Source organism: Tamandua tetradactyla, chromosome 3, assembly GCF_023851605.1.
Source record: "Tamandua tetradactyla isolate mTamTet1 chromosome 3, mTamTet1.pri, whole genome shotgun sequence".
Lineage (NCBI taxonomy): Eukaryota > Metazoa > Chordata > Mammalia > Pilosa > Myrmecophagidae > Tamandua > Tamandua tetradactyla.
In genome coordinates this window covers 46,143,038-46,163,863 of record NC_135329.1, presented here as the reverse complement: position 1 = coordinate 46,163,863, position 20,826 = coordinate 46,143,038, and the positions used below count along the sequence as shown (strand labels likewise).

Genomic DNA, 20,826 nt, shown 5'->3' with positions numbered 1-20,826 from the left:
TGAGGGCTCCACCTAGTGCTTCGGTTGTCCCACTGCTTGTGAGAATATCAAGAATTCTCCACTTGGGGAAGATGAGTTTTCCCCCTTTCTCACCATTCTACCAAGGGAGCTTTGCAAATACTTTTTTATTCACTGTTCAAATCACTCTGGGATTTATCGGGACATCACTCTGGACGAATCTACAAAATCTCATGCCCTACTCAAGGTTCTATGTACTTACAGTGTTCAATTAAACTGTCCACATAAGTTATATTAGGAAATGCAGTAGTCAAAATATAAGTTTTGTACCAAATAAGCATTTTTGCTTTAGTCTCACACATAAGTTAAAGTTTTAAAATATTAATCACCATCTCTTTTCAAAGCCCTGCAGTATTGACATAACTTTGTTCTTCCTCATGCAAAAACATTTTAAAATTTGTACATTTAGTCACTATCATTATACACTCTAGACATTCCTAGATTATACCATTTCAGTCTTTATCATATATCTTTCCTTCTGTTTTCATTTGTGCCCCCAGGCCTCCTCCCTCTATCATTCTCACATTCAGCTTCATTCAGTGTTCTAACATTTTTGTGCTACAATCAGGTAGTATTGTGCTAACCATTTCTGAATTTTTATAATCAGTCCCATTGCACAATCTGTATCCCTTCAGCTCCAATTACCCAATATCTACCCTATTTCTGTCTCCTAATGGTTTTTGTTCTTAACTGAAATTCTCTAAGTTCATTCATTAATGTTAGTTCATATCAGTGAGACCACACAGTATTTGTCCTTCTGTTTCTGGCCAGTCTCACTAAGCATAATGTCCTCAAGGTCCATCCACATTGTTACATGCTTCATGACTTTATTCTGTCTTGTAGTTGCGTAATATTCCATCATGTGTATATACCACAGCTTGTTTAGCCACTCATCTGTTGATGGACATTTTGACTGTTTCCATCTCTTCGCAATTGCAAATAATGCTCCTTTAAACATTGGTGTGCAAATGTCCATTTGTGTCCTTGGCCTCGTGTCCTTTGAGTAGATACCTAGCAGTGGTATTGCTGGGTCATATGGCAATTCTATACTTAGCTTCCTGAGGAACCACCAAACTGCCTTCCACAGCAGTTGTACCATTTGACATTCCCACCAACAGTGGATAAGTGTTACTTTTACTTAGTTTTTTTAAAAAATGGAAAGTAAGTGTGGGAGAGGATACAGAGAAATAGGAACGCACTCATTGCTGGTGGCAATGTAAAGTGGTGCAGCTGCTGTGGAAGATAATTTGGTAATTCCTCAGAAAGCTAAGTATAGAATTGCTGTACAACCTGGAAATCCCAGTACTACATGATACCCAAAAGAATTTAAAACAAGGACTGGAACAGATATTTACACACCAATTTTCATAGTGGTATTATTCACAAATACCAAAAGATGGAAGCAACCCAAGTGTCCATCAACTGATGAATGGATAAAAAAAAGTGTATACACACAATGGAGTATTATTCAGCCATAAAAAGAAATGAAGCTGTGATACGTATAACAATGCGGATGAACCTTAAAGGCATCATTTTGAGTGAAATAAGCCAGACACAAAGGACAAATATTTTATGATCTCACTACTTTGAAACAATTAAATTAAGCAAATCATAGAGTCAGAATCTAGAATATAGGTTACCAGGGGACAAGTTGGGGACAGGTAATAAGAAGTTAAGGCTGAAAAGGTATTTGAAATGATGGAAACATTTTGCTAATGGATCATGGTGATGTTAGCACAACATTGTGAATGCAATTAACAGCACTCAAATACATATCTGAATATGATTAAAAGGGGATATGTTAGATTGTATATATGGTAACAGAAACTTTTTAAAAAATTCATGGAACAGAACTACATAAACAGTGAACTCTAAGTTGAACCATGGACTTTAATTAAAAGTACATTATAAAAATATGCTATCATAAATGGTAACAAATATTCCACATCAATGCAAGGTGGTGGTGGGTTCGTATATGGGAATCCTATATTTTATTCACAATTGTTCTGAAAACTCACAACTTCCCTAATATTAAATAAATAAATAAATAAAATTTGCTGTTTTGAGACTATTACCATGATGATTAAAGGCAGAAAAAAATTGTCCTACCTTGAGCAGCCATTTCTCTTTCCTACTAGTTAGTTGTCTTAATCAATCAGTATTTTAAAAACCCAATATTGTACTGGGTCCTATGAGACATGTTAAAGTGAGCAAGTATTTGTTTTATATTTGGACCCCCATTCTGAAAGAATTTACAAATTAAGTTGAACAATTAAATACATAAATCACATGATTAGAGAACTAGTAAGTATATGTAGAATAATTGTTCAGAGAAAGGGAAGGTCTCTAGAAAGTGGTATAGTGGAAAATTGTTTCTGTGATATGTAAGGTTGAACTAGTTCTTTAAGAATAGGTAGAATTTGATTAAGCAGAGAAAAGGGAAGAGGACATTCAAGGACAGAAGAACACGATTAAAAAATGCAAAATAGTTCCTTTTTTTCTCATCTAACCTCCTGACATTTTTATCTACTTTTATGTTTTATATTTCAATAGTTGTAAACCTGAGATTTTATTCTTAAAATCCAGATTTAACAGCATACTATAATATACTATTGTTCTTTTGCTTTAAAGAAATCAGTACACATGACTAAAAAGCAAAATAATACCTTAAATATACGATTACTTCTGCAATTTCTTAAAGGATTGCCCTTGTCACTTAAGGAATAGGCAGAAGAAATTTATCCATATTTATTCATTAGTTCCGCAAATATTTGTTGAGTTCTTACTATGTGCCAGCACTATTCTAATAAAGCATTTTAAACAAAGGAGCAAGAGCCCTGCCATGTGGAGCTGAAAGGACAGTACCAGAACATTTAGAGCCTACTCAGGCTCTGGCAGATATTACACACTCCGTGTTTTCCACTGAGAATGCCCTTGCATCACATTTCTGCCTTTCAAAGCTTTAACCAGAGAGCAAGGAAGTACTTTCAGATGCAGCTCCTATGCAGAATTTACATCTCAGGCCATTATGGCTTTGGGGTTTTAGAGAAGCACAAAACCAGCTAGGCAGTGGAATGGTCAGAGCTGGGCTCAAAGAATTACTAACTGTTTAGGCCGTTAAGGATTGCTTAGGATACCCTGAAGTGGAGCAGAGTAGGAGAGCAAACCAGGTGAGGGGAATTTCCAGTAGAAAAGAGAGGCTGGCACCTTGTAAAACACACAGATGCTTATATATTAGCTGTTTGCCTGTTTTCTAGCTGTTAGGGATATACTACTTGATAGGTCTGCATGTGGTTATTTGCAGTATTTCAGAACATACTTGATAACTCGAAACAAAAAATTAAATTTTGAGTAAAAAAAATAACCTTTTATTTATCATGAAAAAAGTTTCTTTGTCTCACTTTTGCATAAAAGTTATGATTTTTTTTTTGCTTAACATCATATAAGATTGGAGACAGAGACTTATCATGTGATAAGATGAAGGGAGAGAAAACAGTTTCATTACGACTGGTCTCTTGCCTCTATGGGACTAACCCTCATCCTCCTGCTCCCCCTGCCCCATACATGCACAGGTCATAAGGTGAAGATGCCCAGGGACATTCACTGAGTTCAGAGTACAATATGGTGTCCTCTGGTACATGGTGTTTTAATTAGTAGCATACCTCAGTTATTTTGCTCTCACAAGTTGACTGTGTCAAAATGATAGATTTCCTCTCTAGGGTGCCTATTAAAGGACTTTTCTTTTTTCCAAACTGCCATCCTTTTGATTGCTATTTTCTTAGAATTTGTAGCATTATTTTTAAAGGGCTAGAACCCAAACTATTAAGAGTTTGATCTATGCTGTTGATAAGATTTACTTTTAATGTTCCTTGATAATATTTGTTTTATTATATCATTTTAGTTTTATAGTCTTGAGCCATTTAGAGCAAGTACCTATGCTAAATTTTCTAAGACTGTTTTGATTTCAGCTATTTTATTTCTAGATACCAGCAAATTTTCCAAATATCCTTGAAGTTCCAGTAATTTGGCTTTAAAGCTATATCTCACAGACTACTTCTTACCCTAAGAAATGGTGCAAGTATTATTTGTCAGGCCATGTATATATAATTTTTGTTTGAAAAATGTGTTTTTTTTCCTCATAAGACTCAAAATGCTTCATATGCCTGTGCAAGTGGCATATCTGATACAATATACTGATGGAAATTAGTCTTCCAGAGTTTTCTCAGAAGCAAAGCAAATCTACAGGCAAACATGGATTTATATACTTATTATATGTTTTCTAGGTCTTCCTGGTATTATAGTTATATATCAGTTCCTGACTATTGCCCTTCAGGACTTCTATTTAGGGAATAATTAGCAGGGATCTATGATTGGTGACTGGAGTCGAAAAGTCAAAGTTTGACTTAGCCCACACAGCTTTTTATATTCCTTATTGATAAGGAATCCATAACCAAAAAAAAAGGGGGGGGTGAGGGGCAGAGAACGATTTCTCTATTCCCTGTTTGGGTGCAGTTCATGTTTTATAAGGTCATAGTTTAATGATGAATTTTTACATTCTTTTGTAACCACATATTTGCAGCTTACCACTTATTGGGCAGTTCATAAAATAATTGGCCTTCAAATTTCCTCATTCCAAATGAACTTAAAATATACTAGTTCTTATACTATCGTACATTTTTTAAAAAAATATTACCCACAAAATAATCATCCGTGGGTGAGAATATATATGACACTGTGTCCTCTTTGTTCCTGACTACAAGGAAATCATTTCACTTTCCAGTTCACCTTAGAGAATGTCAAACTCTATACCAAAGTCACAGATAGAAAGTGATCAACAACTGCTCTTCATTTGATTTTTAATTTTTTGTCAAAAGAATTTTTCTTTTATCTATTCAATATCTCTTGTCTTTGTTGGGACCTGCCTCCACCCTAAACCCACACAACTATGCAGATCTAGGGGTGAAGAAGCCAAGGGACATCTCTTTCCTTAAGATAATTTCACTGATTATCATCATAATTGACAAAGAGAGAGTAGAGGGCAAAGGAAAAATCAGAAGCAAAAAAACCCAAGACATTTTATTCCCTATGTTTTGTTTGTTTAGATTTTCCTTATTTCTGTTCCATTAGGTAAGAGAACTGAAATTGACAAACTAAATTCCTAACGCAATGAACTTTAAACCATTATCTTTCTAGCTCTTTTGCAATGTCTTGACAATAATCCTGTCCTTTCAATCCTTTTAATATGAATAGTGGATGGAAATTCTACATTTTTAATGTATTTTCATAACATTGGGATCAACAAAAAAACAGACATTTATCAAATTTTGGAAAATAACTTTTAGTTGTTGGAGTTTTAGTTTAAATACTACTTAGTAAATATTATTATGCATATATTAATGTATTTTATGCTTAAAATATAACATTTCTGATTCTTGTTGATCTTTAAAGTTGAATTTTTATGGGCTAAAACTTCTTTGAGTCTGCACTGGAATACTAAACCAGTTTCTGTCATGTGAAGTTACATACATAGGGTCAGTTCTCAATTTCCTAAGAGAAAGTAAGTAATGGATATAAGAAGTACATAGGATAAAATCTGCATATTGTTAAATCTACACACTTCACTTTTTGCCAGCAGCTTCTAGCTTCTTCTCATTATACCTTTCCCCAGACTTTCTTACCATTCACACACTTAGTAAAATTGAGCTTCAGCTTCTGTCCTTTCTGTAATCCACTCTTCTTGATGGTGCTAATGAGCAGTGAAATGACCAAAAGCTGAGCAGCAGGAGGTGAAAGATAGGGTCTGGGTAATTGACAAAATGGATAATTACTTCTTGAATAATTGAAAAAAGACCGTGGTAGGGGAGGGGGAAATGGAGCTGTTTTTGTGTGTAAAAATGAAAGCTGTCAACAATCTAGAGTGTGATCCAGACATCCTTTTGTCCCTGTCCCTCCTGGAAAGACTGCCAGTGGAGGGGAGAGTAATAGTCACGGATGAATGAAGAGCCAGGTTTGGAGAATGTTAAAAAGTGAATGTAATGGGCTTTCACAGTTGTATGATACAAAGTACAGTTCCTCTGATGAGGTTTATTATTGTGATCTGAAATAGTATTCAGTCTCAGAAAGTAACTTCTGAGGGTTTGAAGGAGTTTTTGAGATTTTGATATATTTAGTACTTACTACTGTACTATCTTTACTGTCAACTTGAGGAAAGGATATATTTTATTTGGAAGGAAGAAAGAAAGATCAAAATAATGAAATAAATCCTGATTCTATATGTTAGATATAGATTTTATAAAATAATTCATTTGCTCTCTCTTCAATAAGCCATTCTGATATCTTTTGTTGGTACAAAGTGTATTTTTAAATTCAAGGCTTTTGAATAAATTTTTTTATGCAAAAAAAACAACTTAGAAAATCTGTTCCTATTTCAAAAACAAACACTGGGCTTAAAAATAAAAGAGTTAGTGCTAAAGTAGTGCATTAAGTAAAATTTGTATAAATGTAAATTACTCGACAGGTAATCACAACATCCAGAAGCAGTGATAATAGATGTTAACTTTCTTAAGTTCTAGAGAAGATCAGAATTGATACATTAGAAAATTGCTGCCAAGACATTCACAACCTCACTAAATGAAACACTTGCCATTTCAATCTCAGAAGCACTAGAAAAGTTAGCTAAAAAATACAGCTTACCTGATGCTGTTATAGAAGTAATCAATTTGTGGGAAAGCTGCAGGTGAAAACAAACCTGCTGTTCCTCTTCAAAAACTTTTATATGGCAGGTAGGAATAGGGGAGGAAAATAAGAGATAGAAATTCATGAAGTAGCAAAATGTGTGACTAAGTCTATAGGTGTTGGGTAATCTTTACACACACGCTTTTGGGTGTAAACAGAAAATGAAAAACTTCCTGGACCTCACTGGCACTTTGCATATCTTTAAACATCTGTGCAAAAATAAAATTTTGAAGCTCTTCAGGTTTTCGTTGCATTAGCTGAAGGAGAAAAAAGCGAACCATCATTTATTTAGTATCTAGTATATGTTGGGCCCTGTGCTACACATTTTCTATAAATTACCTCATCTAATACTTACAGCAAGGGAACCTTGTTTATCAGAGAATAAAACAAATTTTAAACCCACTGCAATCCAAATAATATTTGTTTATAAAGAGGTAGCACGGAAATAAACAAATAGATGAGTGGAACTGGATAGACCCAAAGAAGGATATTTTGATGCCGTGGAGAAAGTATGATTTATTTAATAAGTTATTTGTGGCAAAATTAGCTGTCCATCTACAAGAAAATAAAGTTGTCCCCCTGTATGAAAAACTAAATCCCTAACGGAATAAGAATTTAAATGTAAAAACTAAAATAATTTTTATCTAATCATGTGAGCAATTACTAATGAGGCCAGGTTTTTTTGGCTTGGGATTTTTTGTTTTAGTTCTGTTTTATTTTTAATACATATATAGAAAAGTTACCTTCTCTACACTTTTGATAAAAAAATTCTTTACTAAACCTGCACCCAGCAGTATTAAAATGAGATGCTGTATAAGCATTGATAAGCAAAACATATTATCCAAGAGAGTGTGATTGGGTGGCATCCCTGCTAGACAACTAAGAATAACCCATGCCCTGTTAAAAGAGGCCCTATAGCAAACATCCTGGCATTTCCCCTTCTTAACTGGAAACTCAACTCTTGCCTCCCCCTGGAGAATATACCACAGTACCTTCAGACCTCCGTGTCTTTGCACAATCTATTCCCATTGCCTGGAACATGGTCCCCACCTCCTTTGGTTTTTGTTTGTTTGTTTGTTTGTTTGTTTGTTTTTTAACCTGAAAACCTTTAATTAACCTTTAAAGCTCTGTTCAAATTTCAACTGCTCCAGGAAGTCTCACTTTCCACTTCCCTAAGTATGGATCAGATGCTCCTGGTCCACTCTCCCATTATAATACATTGAGAACATTTCTCAATGTATTTTCTCAAACATAATGTTTTTTTATTCAATTTCAGATTCCTAAGAGACAGTATTCTATCTCGTTTTATCTGTATCCTCAGTTCTATAATGAGTGTACTGTATAGCAGGAAATGCTCTATTTCTACAGAATGTAAAGTGATTTTCTCCATTACAGTAGGCTTCTCAAATTTTAACACATCCTTTGCCTCATGTCATGTTGGTTCTATCTCACTTTGCTAGAATTTCAAAGTGTTTTGAAATTTTTTCCCCAGGAAATAACAATTTCAGAGCATTAATGTCTTACCCAGGGCGCTACTTCTTACAGTATATCCACACAGTGTGCCTCTAGTCAGAGGTTTAATGCCCTATGCATATGCTCTACTAATGGAAAATGTGCAGAATACCCAAAAGAGGTCCAGTAAGCCACAACATCATGTTGATGCTTCCATCCAGGATTTCTTAAATTCATTTTTTCCTTTCCATTCCTTTCTTCTCTGGACAATTCCAATCCAGGAATTAGACAACAATGAGACTAAGCTACATATTTAATCTAGGCCACTATCATATCCCTTACTTTTAATTTACTCTTCTGATTCCACACATATTCTCCCTCAAGGCTCTCTCAAACTGCTGCAAAATTATTATTTTTTTTCTAAAATAAAGACTTACCATAGTAATAATGACTCTCATGCTCAGGAAACTACAGTAGCTGTATATTCAGCTGAATCAATCAAAAATTCCTCTCACTATTTAACTCTCTGCGTGACCCTTAATGCAAGCCCTTCTCCTCTCTGTTCCATCAAGCCAGTCTTTTTAAGTACCTCACCTTTCCCTGAGAAGAATGCCCTGAATGATTCAGTCCACATTGGCTTCTTTTCTGAAATTCTTATATAGTTACAGCTGACACGTTGTCATGTCTGGTCATATATGTCTGTCACTAAGATGTCAGGCTTATTAAATGAGCTTATTTTTAATCACAGGTATCTTTTGTATACCCAAATGCCATGTTCAGCACACAGCATTAATGAATAAATATTTGGTGGAAAATTTATTTAAACATTAAATCAGGAGCTGCCAATGTGGTTTTAAGAGACTTTGGTATTAAATCTGTTGAGAATTGGGCCTGGGTACTAACTTATTTCAATAGCAGATCTATCCTGTTCTCTTCTATAATAGGGATCTAATAGGGCAATGTGTATCTAACTCGAGTCCTCTTTCCTCCATTCTGACCTTTATCTTCACAACCTGTGGGGAAAATGTTTTTGATGTCTTGGGTGCAGTAACGTATGCCTATATAACCTTTTGTGGCATCCTGTCTTCTGCCTAGGAATTCAGCTGTAGCTGTTGGACAGGGTAAAGCAATCACAGATGGGGGCAGTAAAGTTATATTCCTGTAATCAGGTCAAGATGAGCTGTCATTTTTACTGCTTATCTCTTATCAGCCCCTCTGTTATAATGAAAAGAATTCTTACTATGCAGTTTTGCCATGTATAAATTATTCAAACATTGCGGAAATACATGGTGCATGAATATACTAGTACATTCCACCTGTGTGGCTGTGTGTTCCTGTAATTTAAAGATGACAAGTAGCTTAATTTCAGGTCCCTACACCAAAACCTTTTACCCATATGAACTTGGGCAATTCAGTTGGTCTCAATTTCAGCTTTCTCATCTATAAAATTGTCATAAGAAAAATACTTTCTTTGCGAAATTGTAGTGAGGATGAAACAAGTTAATATATGGAAATGCTTTGTAATCTCTGAAGTATAAAACAAGTATCTATTACCACGAGTAAAAACTCTAGATCCTTTAAAATAAGCCTAGCGATTTGGAAAACCATGGATGGATAATTAGATTCCAGGACCTAGGCAATGAGTCTAAGGACCCAATGGTAAAAACTGTGTCCTTCTGCTGTAACTGCCTTCTTCGCTCTTAAGTACTTAACCATATTAAACCTTTGAATTACAAGAAGAATTTAAGCATTAAGTATATATATTTTATCTTCTTGCAAACTTAACAGCTGTCTATTATGTTTTTGGCATAAAGTACAACTCAGAATTTGTTATAATCAGATCTTTTGAAAGAGCATAAATACTTTACACTTCAAGGATCATTAAAACCTATCTTGTTACAGAGTACAGGGGTCTCCTGATTTTATGTCCCCCTCAAGATGAAGGTGTAGTTTATTATTCTGTAAATAATCCATTTAGATTGCCTGACCCTTCTCTTCTCCAGTCCCACAGCCCCTCCCCCACCCAGCCTTTGTAGATGGCTTCCTTGTAGAAGGTGAAAACAGAATTAAAATACTGTCAATAAAATGCCAGGCAGAGTGTAGCATCCCATGCATTGATAGTCTGTGCATGCAGGATAAGAACATTGACTGCCTGCTAATCTATTCCCAGATGGAGGTGGATACCGAGGAGAAGCGCCATCGCACACGCTCCAAAGGTGTTCGAGGTACGTCTGCTGCTCCACTAAATCACTGGAGGCTCAGCTCAGGGTGACCTTCATCCTTCAGAATCTTTTTGCACGATTCATTCTGACCCCTGCTTTTACACAACCTTTTTGGTAATTTTCTATAGAAGAGGGGTACTTGTAATAGATGATAAATTTTTATATATTTTCCATCTCTCTGCAGTTCCCGTGGAACCAGCCATACAAGAGCTGTTCAGGTTAGTGCTCTGCGGGTAAAATGTATCCCCATTAGCAATTTAGAAAATTCGTGCCTTTTAATGGTTGTAATGCACTTTCAAGTTCATTGGTGGTTTGCTTATGCCCCACTGCACTGATGAAATTAATTCCCTTGAGACTTGCTAATAAAAAGCATCCCCTAATTTTTTCCCCTCCTTTCAGTTATTTGATTTCTCTTTCTATCTTTATTGCCCTCACTCTCTCTGATACCCGCTGAGGCTTTCAGTATAATCTGTCTGCAGCACACCAACACCTGTGTAATTAATTCTTTCCTGTTGCAGCTGTCCCACTCCTGGCTGTGATGGCAGTGGTCATGTTAGTGGCAAATATGCAAGACACAGAAGGTAATGCCTACTTTTTTTCACGATGTAACTGAAAGGACTTGATAACCACATTGTCCCAAGTGGTCGTATTTAGGGATCCAAATCAAAGGATGAAAATGAGACATACTATACATTCTTTTTTTCCTCTCATATAAACTCAGCCTCTGACTCTTGTACAGAATCTCAAAACATAAGCTATACTATCTCACAGGGTAGACTGTATGATAATACATAAGATGACACAAATTAAGAGTAGCCGTGCACTCATTTTCCCCATGTGCATATATGATAAGCAAACTGACGACTCACTAACCTCCCGCTGTTTTATGAGAAGGCTTATTTCTACTTCCCAATTTTCTCATTCTGGTAGCTGCAGGATGGTATATCATGGATGGTGAATTAAAACGCAATTTTATTGACCTTTGTGTAATAGCGTGGTTTCTATAATTTAGCAGAGTTCATCATGAGAAACAAAGCTTTAACTTGGCACCCAGGCAGCTTCGAGATGACGTTTTATCTGCAGGTGAGAGTAGAGGACAGATCACAATAACGAGCGGTGGGGACTCAAATGCTTATTTCATCCCCGTGAGTACAGTGATTTCAGGTCTTCAATAATGATGGGTATAGAGGACATCTAGAAGATAATTCTGTAGGTAAATATTGCTAAAAATGCATCCCAGCAAAAATTATATCTCACATACCTATAACTAAAAGTCATGTAGAGATGAATCTAGATTATTTTATTTTATTTTTCTGGTAAGCATTTTTTTCTCTATACAATAAATACAGTTTGCCTTTCAATAAGAAGGTTTCAATTATGATGAGTTGGAAATGTTTATAGGTGATAATAAAGTTTAGGCTAATTTTTCACAAATCAGACAACTAGGACAATTATCTTGTCCTATGGAGATACTTGTGAAGATTAGCAGAGGCAAGAAAGCAAATACATTAGGGACTGGAGTACACATGTTACCATCAGTAGATGATGTAGTACATTTCATCAAGATTTCTATGTTGTTTCTGAGCTGCTGTTAAGGAATTTCTTGCTTACAGAATGTAATTTAACCTTTAAAGACTTGGTTTTGTATAAAGAACCAAATGCAGGATTTTGGCATTACTGTTAAAATTCATTTATGCTTCTTTTTAATCCCTAATCTAACAAACCACCAAAAACCAGGCACATGTAATCAAAACTCAGATTCAAAAGCAGATATGACCACAGCACCTCAGGGTGACCATTTTTCCTGCCTTATATTTTATTTCCTTTTGAGCTGAATATTAATTTATGGGTGAAATAGAGCAATTATTTTGATAGTCTTTAGTAAAATCAAGGGAAATGTTACAAATTACTCCAAAAATCCCCATGCTGGCATTTAAGGAGGCAGGACATTTTTAATGAGCATACATGGTAATATCAGGCTTCATCTGTTATATACCAAAGAAAATGTGGTTACATATTTTGTAAGAAATTATATAATTTTAATTATTAAATATAATATTTTATAATACTTTTATTTTATAAAAAGCAAATTATTGAATTATCTGATTTAAATTAGTTTATTTAAATATTGATATTTTTCTGAAGGAATGTGATTAAAATTTTCATCTGAAAGTTAAAAACATGCATTGTTTATGTTTTCAATAAAAATCAAGTTAGTAAACTGTGAATGAAATATAATTTTTCACCAATCATCTCTTCATTAGTCTACAGTAAAACTGTATCATACATGATGTTATCAAAAGAAATTATTATCCTTGGCTAAAAGTGGAAACTAGATATAATTTCATAATCACAGTTTTGCAGGAAAATCATAATGTTTCCAAAGAATCATTTCAAACATTCATATTCTTAACAATTAAAATATCTATTGCCCTACCTATGTGATGGATATACAAATCTGTATATGAAATCATTTTCCTTGCTCAAAAAAGAAAAATGGAGTACTTAAAGCTAAGTTGGGCATGATTTGAAGATGGTCAGCCTTCATGTTCCTCTTGAGATATGATGCTAATGTGTAGGTATATAATAGCCCGAATCTTAAGGAACTAATTAGATGATATTTTAAGGAGGATTCACAGAGAATTCATATTGGAAATTTATTCAACAATTTTTTTTAACTTTAAAATAATTTGTCATCATTTTTACTATGAATTATATTGTGTGTAATTATTTTAATAGAAATAGTTGATTAAGAGATGTAATGTGGTATAGCCAGAAAAAGAAGTATTTCTCAGTCAAGAGACCCAGATTCTAGTTTCCCCTGTGCTGCTAATTGGCTGAGGGACCTTAGACAAGTTACTTAACATTTAAGGACTTCATTTCTTCAATTTTAAAATAAAAGAGTTGCAGACTTTGTTATGTATAACTCATTATCATTCTAAAATTATGTCACTGTATATACTTTCCTTTAAGAGAAGTATCAAGTGAGGTTTTCTAAGTTTTATTTTTTTATATCCATGTATTATCAATAATTTTAAACTAAAGTGACATTTCAGTTCTTAAATTGAAAAATTGCCCTTTGTTGTAATAGCTAAGACTATGCACTGACATTTTATGACTTGCCATTTTTAATTTGTAAGATTTTAATTATATCTGGCTTTTTCCCCCTAGTTTTAAAATATTTGTTGACTACAAAAGTTTCTCAAGTTTTTTCCTCCTGACTTCTACTCATGTACGTGAATACATGCATAAACTCCACATACACAGTTATAATATTTATATTTCCTTTAAAGTTCCTGCTGAAACTCAGAGACCATCAGTCCTCCTCAAATCAGGCAAAAGAATGGCAACCAAAGATTTTTTTAATGAAATTTTCTGGACTTTTTAATCATTATAAGTTTTTCAATGAATGTATTCTAAGAAAGGCCACAATTTCATTCAAGCATCACATCAGTTCATAACCAAGTAAAAAAAATAATTTAGTATGTTGACATATCTATTTGAGTGTGCAGAACATAATTTAAAGCAGGTGGGAAATCAGCAATGTAAAACAATCAGAATTTGTTTTAAATAATGTGTCTTAAAGGATGAAATGATACCTGCCATTTTAGTCCTTTATTTTTAACAGAGGAACATGTCTGAGAAAATCAAAATTTTATGTATAAATCAGAATTTTAATATAGCATTTTATTGCTTTGTAGGACATACACTGACCTGGGCAGTTAATCATTTTTCATCTGTAATATTTTGTCCCTTTCTGGTAATTGCTGGAACTAATTGTTTAATTTTTTTCAGTGTCGTAGAAGTAGAGTTGTGGGTTTGTAAGAAATTGGGAATAATGAGGGAAAATCAATCATTGGGCAGCTCCTGTGAAAGGAACATTGATTTTTTTTTTTTTTTTTTTTTTTTTTTTTTTTTTTTTAAAGGAAAGACAGAGAGAAGGAAGGAAGGATAGAAGGAAGGAAGGAAGGAAGAAAGGGAAACATTTTTAAACATTTTCTTGTTTTATTGTATTCTGTTTCTCCGTTTTTGTTACATGGGCTGGGGCCGGGAATCGAACCGAGGTCCTCCGGCATAGCAGGCAAGCACTTTGCCCGCTGAGCCACCGCGGCCCGCCCGGAACATTGATTTTTGAAGAAAAAAAATCACAGTTCAAGAACTTGTTGAAATTCGGGTAGGGGTGTGCAGGAGTTAATGTGCATTACTTACATTCAATTCAAAAATTGTGCCATTCAATAAATGATAATCAAACCATAGGTATTTTGTTTGTGTTAATAGTTCATTGTAGTTAGTAGTTCAAAAACAATCTGAGGTAGCTGATAATAAATGTATATACATCTGAACAGTTTAAATTAAAAGATAGATTAGGACTGACAAAAGGGAAATGGAAACGTAATTATACCAGAAACCCAGGATATATCAACAATTTTGATATAGTATTGAATTTTGTTTTGATCTCTTGGCACTATGGGCAAAAATGAAAAGGATGAACTATAGAGTTCCAATTGTCTGATAAAAGGATTATATCATTTCCCCAGGAGAAACAAACTCTCTTGGCAACAAAGATATATATTTTTTAATTCCCATATATTGCACAGCAGGGATCCAAGCTTAGTCAACATTTTTGTGCCCTGACACAGTAATCAAATCCAGGCTGTAATTAAGCTAACAAATATAACAAATATTTATCTTAAGATATATCATTAATACCATGATGCATGAATTTGCGATTTGTTTTGCCCAAATGAGGCTTTATATTATTAGCATGAAAATTGCAATCAGGGCTTGAAGTAACTCTTATATTATGAAACAAAAACATTAACTTGGGCTTTTATGTGCATAGCAGATTTGACTTTCTATTTTGATTCGTTGTTATATTGCTCTGCATGTGACTCAATATATTCTACTACTCTGCAAGCATACAACTTTGTAAAAATTATACCTACAGATAGACATAGATACTGATATCTCAAACATGGGATCCAATCATAGACCTTCATTTTAGAGATGCAGAAGCTAAATCCCAATCACCTTTAAGTATTTCCCAAATTTGGTTCTTAGATTCCCAAGTCCATGGTAGTGAACTTCCCGGGTTTCCTCCACTCTCTCAATCCTGAATTCTTTCCTTCCCCATTGTACAAACAGGTTTGTGACTTAAAAGCATTCAAAACAAGGTATCTTTCTCTATATGCCTTAGTTTGGACATTTTTTAAGACCTTAGAACTATAAATTTGTAACTTAATAAATCTCCTTTATAAAAGCCAAAAAAAAAAAAAAAAAAAGCATTCAAAACATCCATGAGAAAAAATTTTCTCATGTGCCTGCAGGTATTTTTTTGTGGTTGAGGGGAAAAAAAAAGAAATGAAACAGAATCTTAGAAGCTATCAAATTTGAAATTTAGGAAGCTACTGGCATGTTTCTTGTTGTGACCTTCCCCCAAAATCTTGTCGGCAGGGCAGGCTCCAGGAGAGGGGTCTAGTTAGTAGACCAAACCCAAATAGAGCATGTGACCAAGTGTGAGCACCACCACATCATGTGCAGGAAGTCTGGAGATTTTGCTGCTGAACTCAGTCCTGAATGCCAAATACCTGGAAAGCACAGGTGAACCAAGTGGCTGTTCTTAGGGGTTGCATTTCCTGTTGGCAATCCAAACCCAAGATTAACATCTTTGTAGAGAGTGGGGATGTGTTGAGAAAGAAACCACACATTTCACTATAATCATTTTAGTATGGCTCACATCTCAGGTAAAGAGATATTATTTTAATCCAGGATATTACTGAAACAGATATTAGGGAATTAGTTTACAAGCCTAATTCTAACACATTTCTGCAAAAATATGTTTTTGAACATTTGACTAAGATTGAAAATTCTAGTGGCTTATATTCATAGTTAATGTTTATTTTTCTTTCCTTGGTGATATAATGTGGTGTTTGAGTTAAAGATAAGATGAAATTTGAAGTTGAGAAAGGGAATATTTGTAGAAACTAATTTTATGTCAAAGTTTGGGTGAATTTCTTGATCATAAAGTTTTTTTAAAATTTTCTAATGAAAACTAGAAGTAGGAATAGTAAGAAATTATTCATGTCTACTTCGGATTTATAGTAAACAATACAGAGGAATTTGAGGTTTTAGCCTTACTTGTAATAACATACTACTGGAATATCTTAAATTAACTGGCTTCTCTGACTTATTCCTAAATAGGTTTTTGTATGAACCCCCATGGACTCCCCAACATATACATGCATACACAATGCAAGAAGTTTACAAGCAGTGGATTCACTCTTTATATATCTGTTTCTTTTTCTGTACCTTTTGTGAACCCTCTGAATTTACTTCTGAAATTTAGTGGATTTGATTTATATTTCCCTTTGGCTGCAATTTTTTTAATTACTCATTTATTGAACAAAGGGGTCCTGATGAAATATTTGACATATAATTTAGTTTTAGAGTCCTTGCACACTCAGCAAACATCCAAAAGTTAGATGATGGGTTTTGGTGTTATATCTAAATCTTTCCCAATTTAGAAAACACTGAGTCAAATCACTTGATCTTGAAACTCTAAAATTAAAAGCTTCAAATAGTAGCTTTTCTTTTTTATTAGAAAGTTATTGGATTTTCTCTGACTTGTTGTGCCATTTCTTATTCAGATTCTTTTTTTCCCCATTTCATATACCTTTTCACCCACCAGTGTGATTGCCATGGCTGCAGCCTCGGGTGAATAATTGCCTGTCTTCACAGAAGCATGTTCTGGAGCTAAAGTTGAGTGCTTGCTTCCTGATGTATGCCTCATTTGGATTCTGCCAACAGCCTAGGGGCTGTATTATTCATGCCTTGACAGATAGCACTCACTAAAAGCTTTGGAACAGAGCCAGGCACTGGCAGAGAAATAGTGAAGCATTGCAACTTGCCACTGAGAAGAGCATCTATAATCCAAAAAAAAAAAAAACCCAAGAAGCAGCAGCAGAAGAAGGAACAGAGAGAGAGAGAGAGAAATAGAAATCCCTATACCTCCCTTTTTACCGGTTTCACTTTGATGAAAATTTCATTTGCATTAAAATAGAGTACCCTCAAAATAATTACATTTTTTGTAACTACGCTTGAAAGTTTAACACAATTTTCCACATTTAATTGCAAAGCTGATTTTAATTAGTAAGGCCCTGCATGTGAAAAATGAAGATTCACTTGGGTGCATATAACACATTGCAGTGTCTGCTGAATGCTCTAATTAATGTATGGCTGCTGTACAACAGGGTGCACTGTGGGATGTTCATGAAAAATTCTGCACACGCAGCTACCAAGTCAGTCTATCTGTATTTTACTTCATGAATCCACAAGAACAAATAACTCCCCTCCTGCTTTCCTCTTTATGAGACATCATTGTGCATGCCATCACTCCATCCATAAACTTTATAGCATGACTGTCCTTTTTACTATTGTCACTGATATTATAAATCAGAAGTTAGGGCATACATATTTTACCATTAATTTGGTTGCATGGCACAGTTGCACATGGAGCAAAAATTTTGAGATCTAGGGACTTATTTGTGTGAAGTGAAGAATCAGAACAAGTGGATTTCCCACACTTATCACCCCTCTGATGCTTGCTTTAATATTAATTGTGCATGTGCAAATACACAAACCTCATTTTGGGCTATGTTGGCAGTTAACCTTTATTGTAACAGTAAAAACCTCTCTTTTGCAGTGTGTCTGCCCAAATAGACAGATCTCTGTACTTTGTCTATTCTGTCAGATATTTTAGAAGACAGTGTGACTGACAGTGCATTTAACTGAGACCCAAACATGTAATGCATTTCAGGGCATATTTTTGATATCTGACAAAATTAAATATATTTAAATAATTCCACATTAAAAAAGACAGAACAAATGTATTTTCAGAAAGTTCTAAAAATAATAAACCATCTGATAGAGAATCTATAATATATACACTCTGTATTGGTCCAGTTATAATCTTTGATTTCTTGCAATGATTAAACATATATATATATAAACATGGCTCTGAAAATTCAACAGATTATATACCAGAAATCAGTGCATAGTACAGCTACTGCCTAGGGTTTACTCACCCAGAACACCACAGTTCAGCCCTAGCTACCACCATCTGGGTTGGGATTATATCAAATACAGGACAGCAGCTTTTAGATCTTGATGTGCCAAGAGATAGAACCCTGATGTGGCAATGAAAAATTAAAAGGCAGGATGTCAGAGGGAGTTGACCGAGCTGTGCAATTACAAACAACAACAAAATACACCTGCATATTATTGGCTTTAGACTCTGGAGATGTACAAAGAGCTAGTTCCCCATTTTATGTGTATGGAATCTGAGTTGAAGACGTGATTCTTATTCTCATTGAAAGAGAAGCTGCTGACTACAGTCATTTATTGGGTACATATATTTAGAGGCATGCATTCCCTACTTATTAGAGAAATGGGTATGCTAGGAGAGCAAATGAAGCAGGGACTGAAAGCATGCAAATCCCCTTTTCACATCCATTTAAGTTAGTTTGGATGGTTATTCCAAGTGGAAATTATAAGAATATGGAATCTGCAGTCATAAATAATGATTACTGGTTAAAACAGCTTTCTGATCCAGTTCCTTAAATCTATATTTGAGATATTCATATTAGTAGTAGTAGTAGTAGTCAAGTTTTGAGGATACTGAGGAATAACCAAGGTGATCCTTCTGCATACTGACATTGGGCAAGCAATTGTTTCTCTTCTAGTCTTTGACTTTGGGGTCCTCCATCTTTCACTGACTGACTTCTCTCCTGAAAAGAAAATATTAGACCCCAAAATGTGATTGAAACCCCAAACATCAAAAACCTTCCTAACCTTCCTGCAAAAATTAACAGGGAAGAAATTCTACCATAACTATAATAGTGTTTCAATTTGATGAAATTTTATTATTTTCATCTGAAATATTTCTGCATGATTTAAGATGTTTTCTTTTGCAATAACTAGGAAAATCCAACTCAACTGGTTTCAACAAGACAAAGTTAATAGTCTTATCCAAACTGAAAATTCAAAGGTGAGCATCTAGCTTAACAGTACAGTGGCTTATGTTACATTGTCCTATAGCGCTCTTTCAATTCCCTTGGTTCCTCTGTGTTCCTTCTTTTTCATGGGAAAACGTGGCAGCTCCTGGCTAAACAGTTGCCCCCAAGGTCCAAAGTAAGGCTAAAGTCATTTCTAGGGGCTCTCTCAGACAAGTGAGGAAGAGCTTTCCAAAAAGCCATTAACAAGCATTCCTTACCATCCCAGAACTCAAACTGGGCTACCCAGCCATTCTTGAACCATTTGCTGACAAGCTAATGGGATCTTCTTAACTATAAAACCTACCTCTGGAGCTGGGAGGTTAGGTCACCTTCCCCTAAGGTAGTGGATCTCAAAAGAGTGGTCTCGAGACCAACAGCATCAGGTTTACATGGAAACATGCTACAATGCATATTATTGGGCTCAGTGCCAGACCTGCTAAATCAAAAGCTCTGGGGATGGGACCCAGTAATCTGTGTTTTGGCATGTCTTCAAGGTGATTCTGATGCTTTCTGAGTTTGAAAACCACTGCCGAAAGGAACCAGAACTACATGGGCAAAGGGTGTAAACCTGACTAAATGGTTTGCTTGTTTGTGTAGGTAATAAAAAGATCAAAATATGTTCTGGGTAAGCAACTAACAAACTAAGCCAACACCAGAAATGAATCTGAAAACAAAAAAAGGCAGGCAAATACAAGCAAACACACAATAACAAAAACTTTGCCTCAAAGAACTTTAGTGCCAGGAGTTACCTTACAAATCTATCCCAGTCCCCTGCTCTGTATGTAAGATTTAATTGCAGAATAGGAAGTTATAAATCACCAAATACATACTGCTCATTTTGGCAGACTCAGAGGGAGAACTCAGGCATTTCAACTCATAGACTTAAACCCTTTTTGTGTGCTGTACTAGCTCTGGACATATTTGTGATGCATTTCCACAATTCCACAGGAAGTGGAGAAGATGGACACACCCCTCCCTCCCAATCCTCTCAGCCGATGTCCCCAGTTGTATTGTCCTTCGATTTCACTTCGGATGCCTTCAACCAGTAGAAAAAACAAAAGCAAGCAATGACCTATGATGACAGTATAATTGGAAATGAATTACCTTCAGTTTCACGTCTGTTCACACCATAGATTTATGGAACTGATAATCAAGGAAGATTATATAACTTTTACCCTCTTTGAAAATATTTTAAAATAATGCAGTTTAGCTATTTGGGGACAGATAGATCAGTCCTGTTTGGTTCATTGTCAGTGGCATGCAAGACCCAGCTTCTCTAGGCTCAGCCCTGTTCTGTGACTTTAACTCACCCAGAACCAAGATTGGGCCAGTCAGTGCTTCTGCTC

At 35.0% G+C, this 20,826-nt stretch overlaps 1 protein-coding gene across 5 annotated transcripts in view; it reads left to right on the top strand.

The window, feature by feature from the left end:
- The window catches only part of MYT1L (myelin transcription factor 1 like), a 625,705-nt gene that overhangs the window by 419,010 nt on the left and 185,869 nt on the right, over positions 1-20,826 (top strand). For all 5 annotated transcript variants that reach the window (XM_077153065.1, XM_077153068.1, XM_077153066.1 and 2 more), the window contains 3 exons: positions 10,376-10,430; positions 10,612-10,645; positions 10,946-11,008. In XM_077153065.1, the coding sequence (XP_077009180.1) occupies positions 10,376-10,430; positions 10,612-10,645; positions 10,946-11,008 (152 nt within the window). The remainder of the gene's footprint in view (positions 1-10,375; positions 10,431-10,611; positions 10,646-10,945; positions 11,009-20,826) is intronic.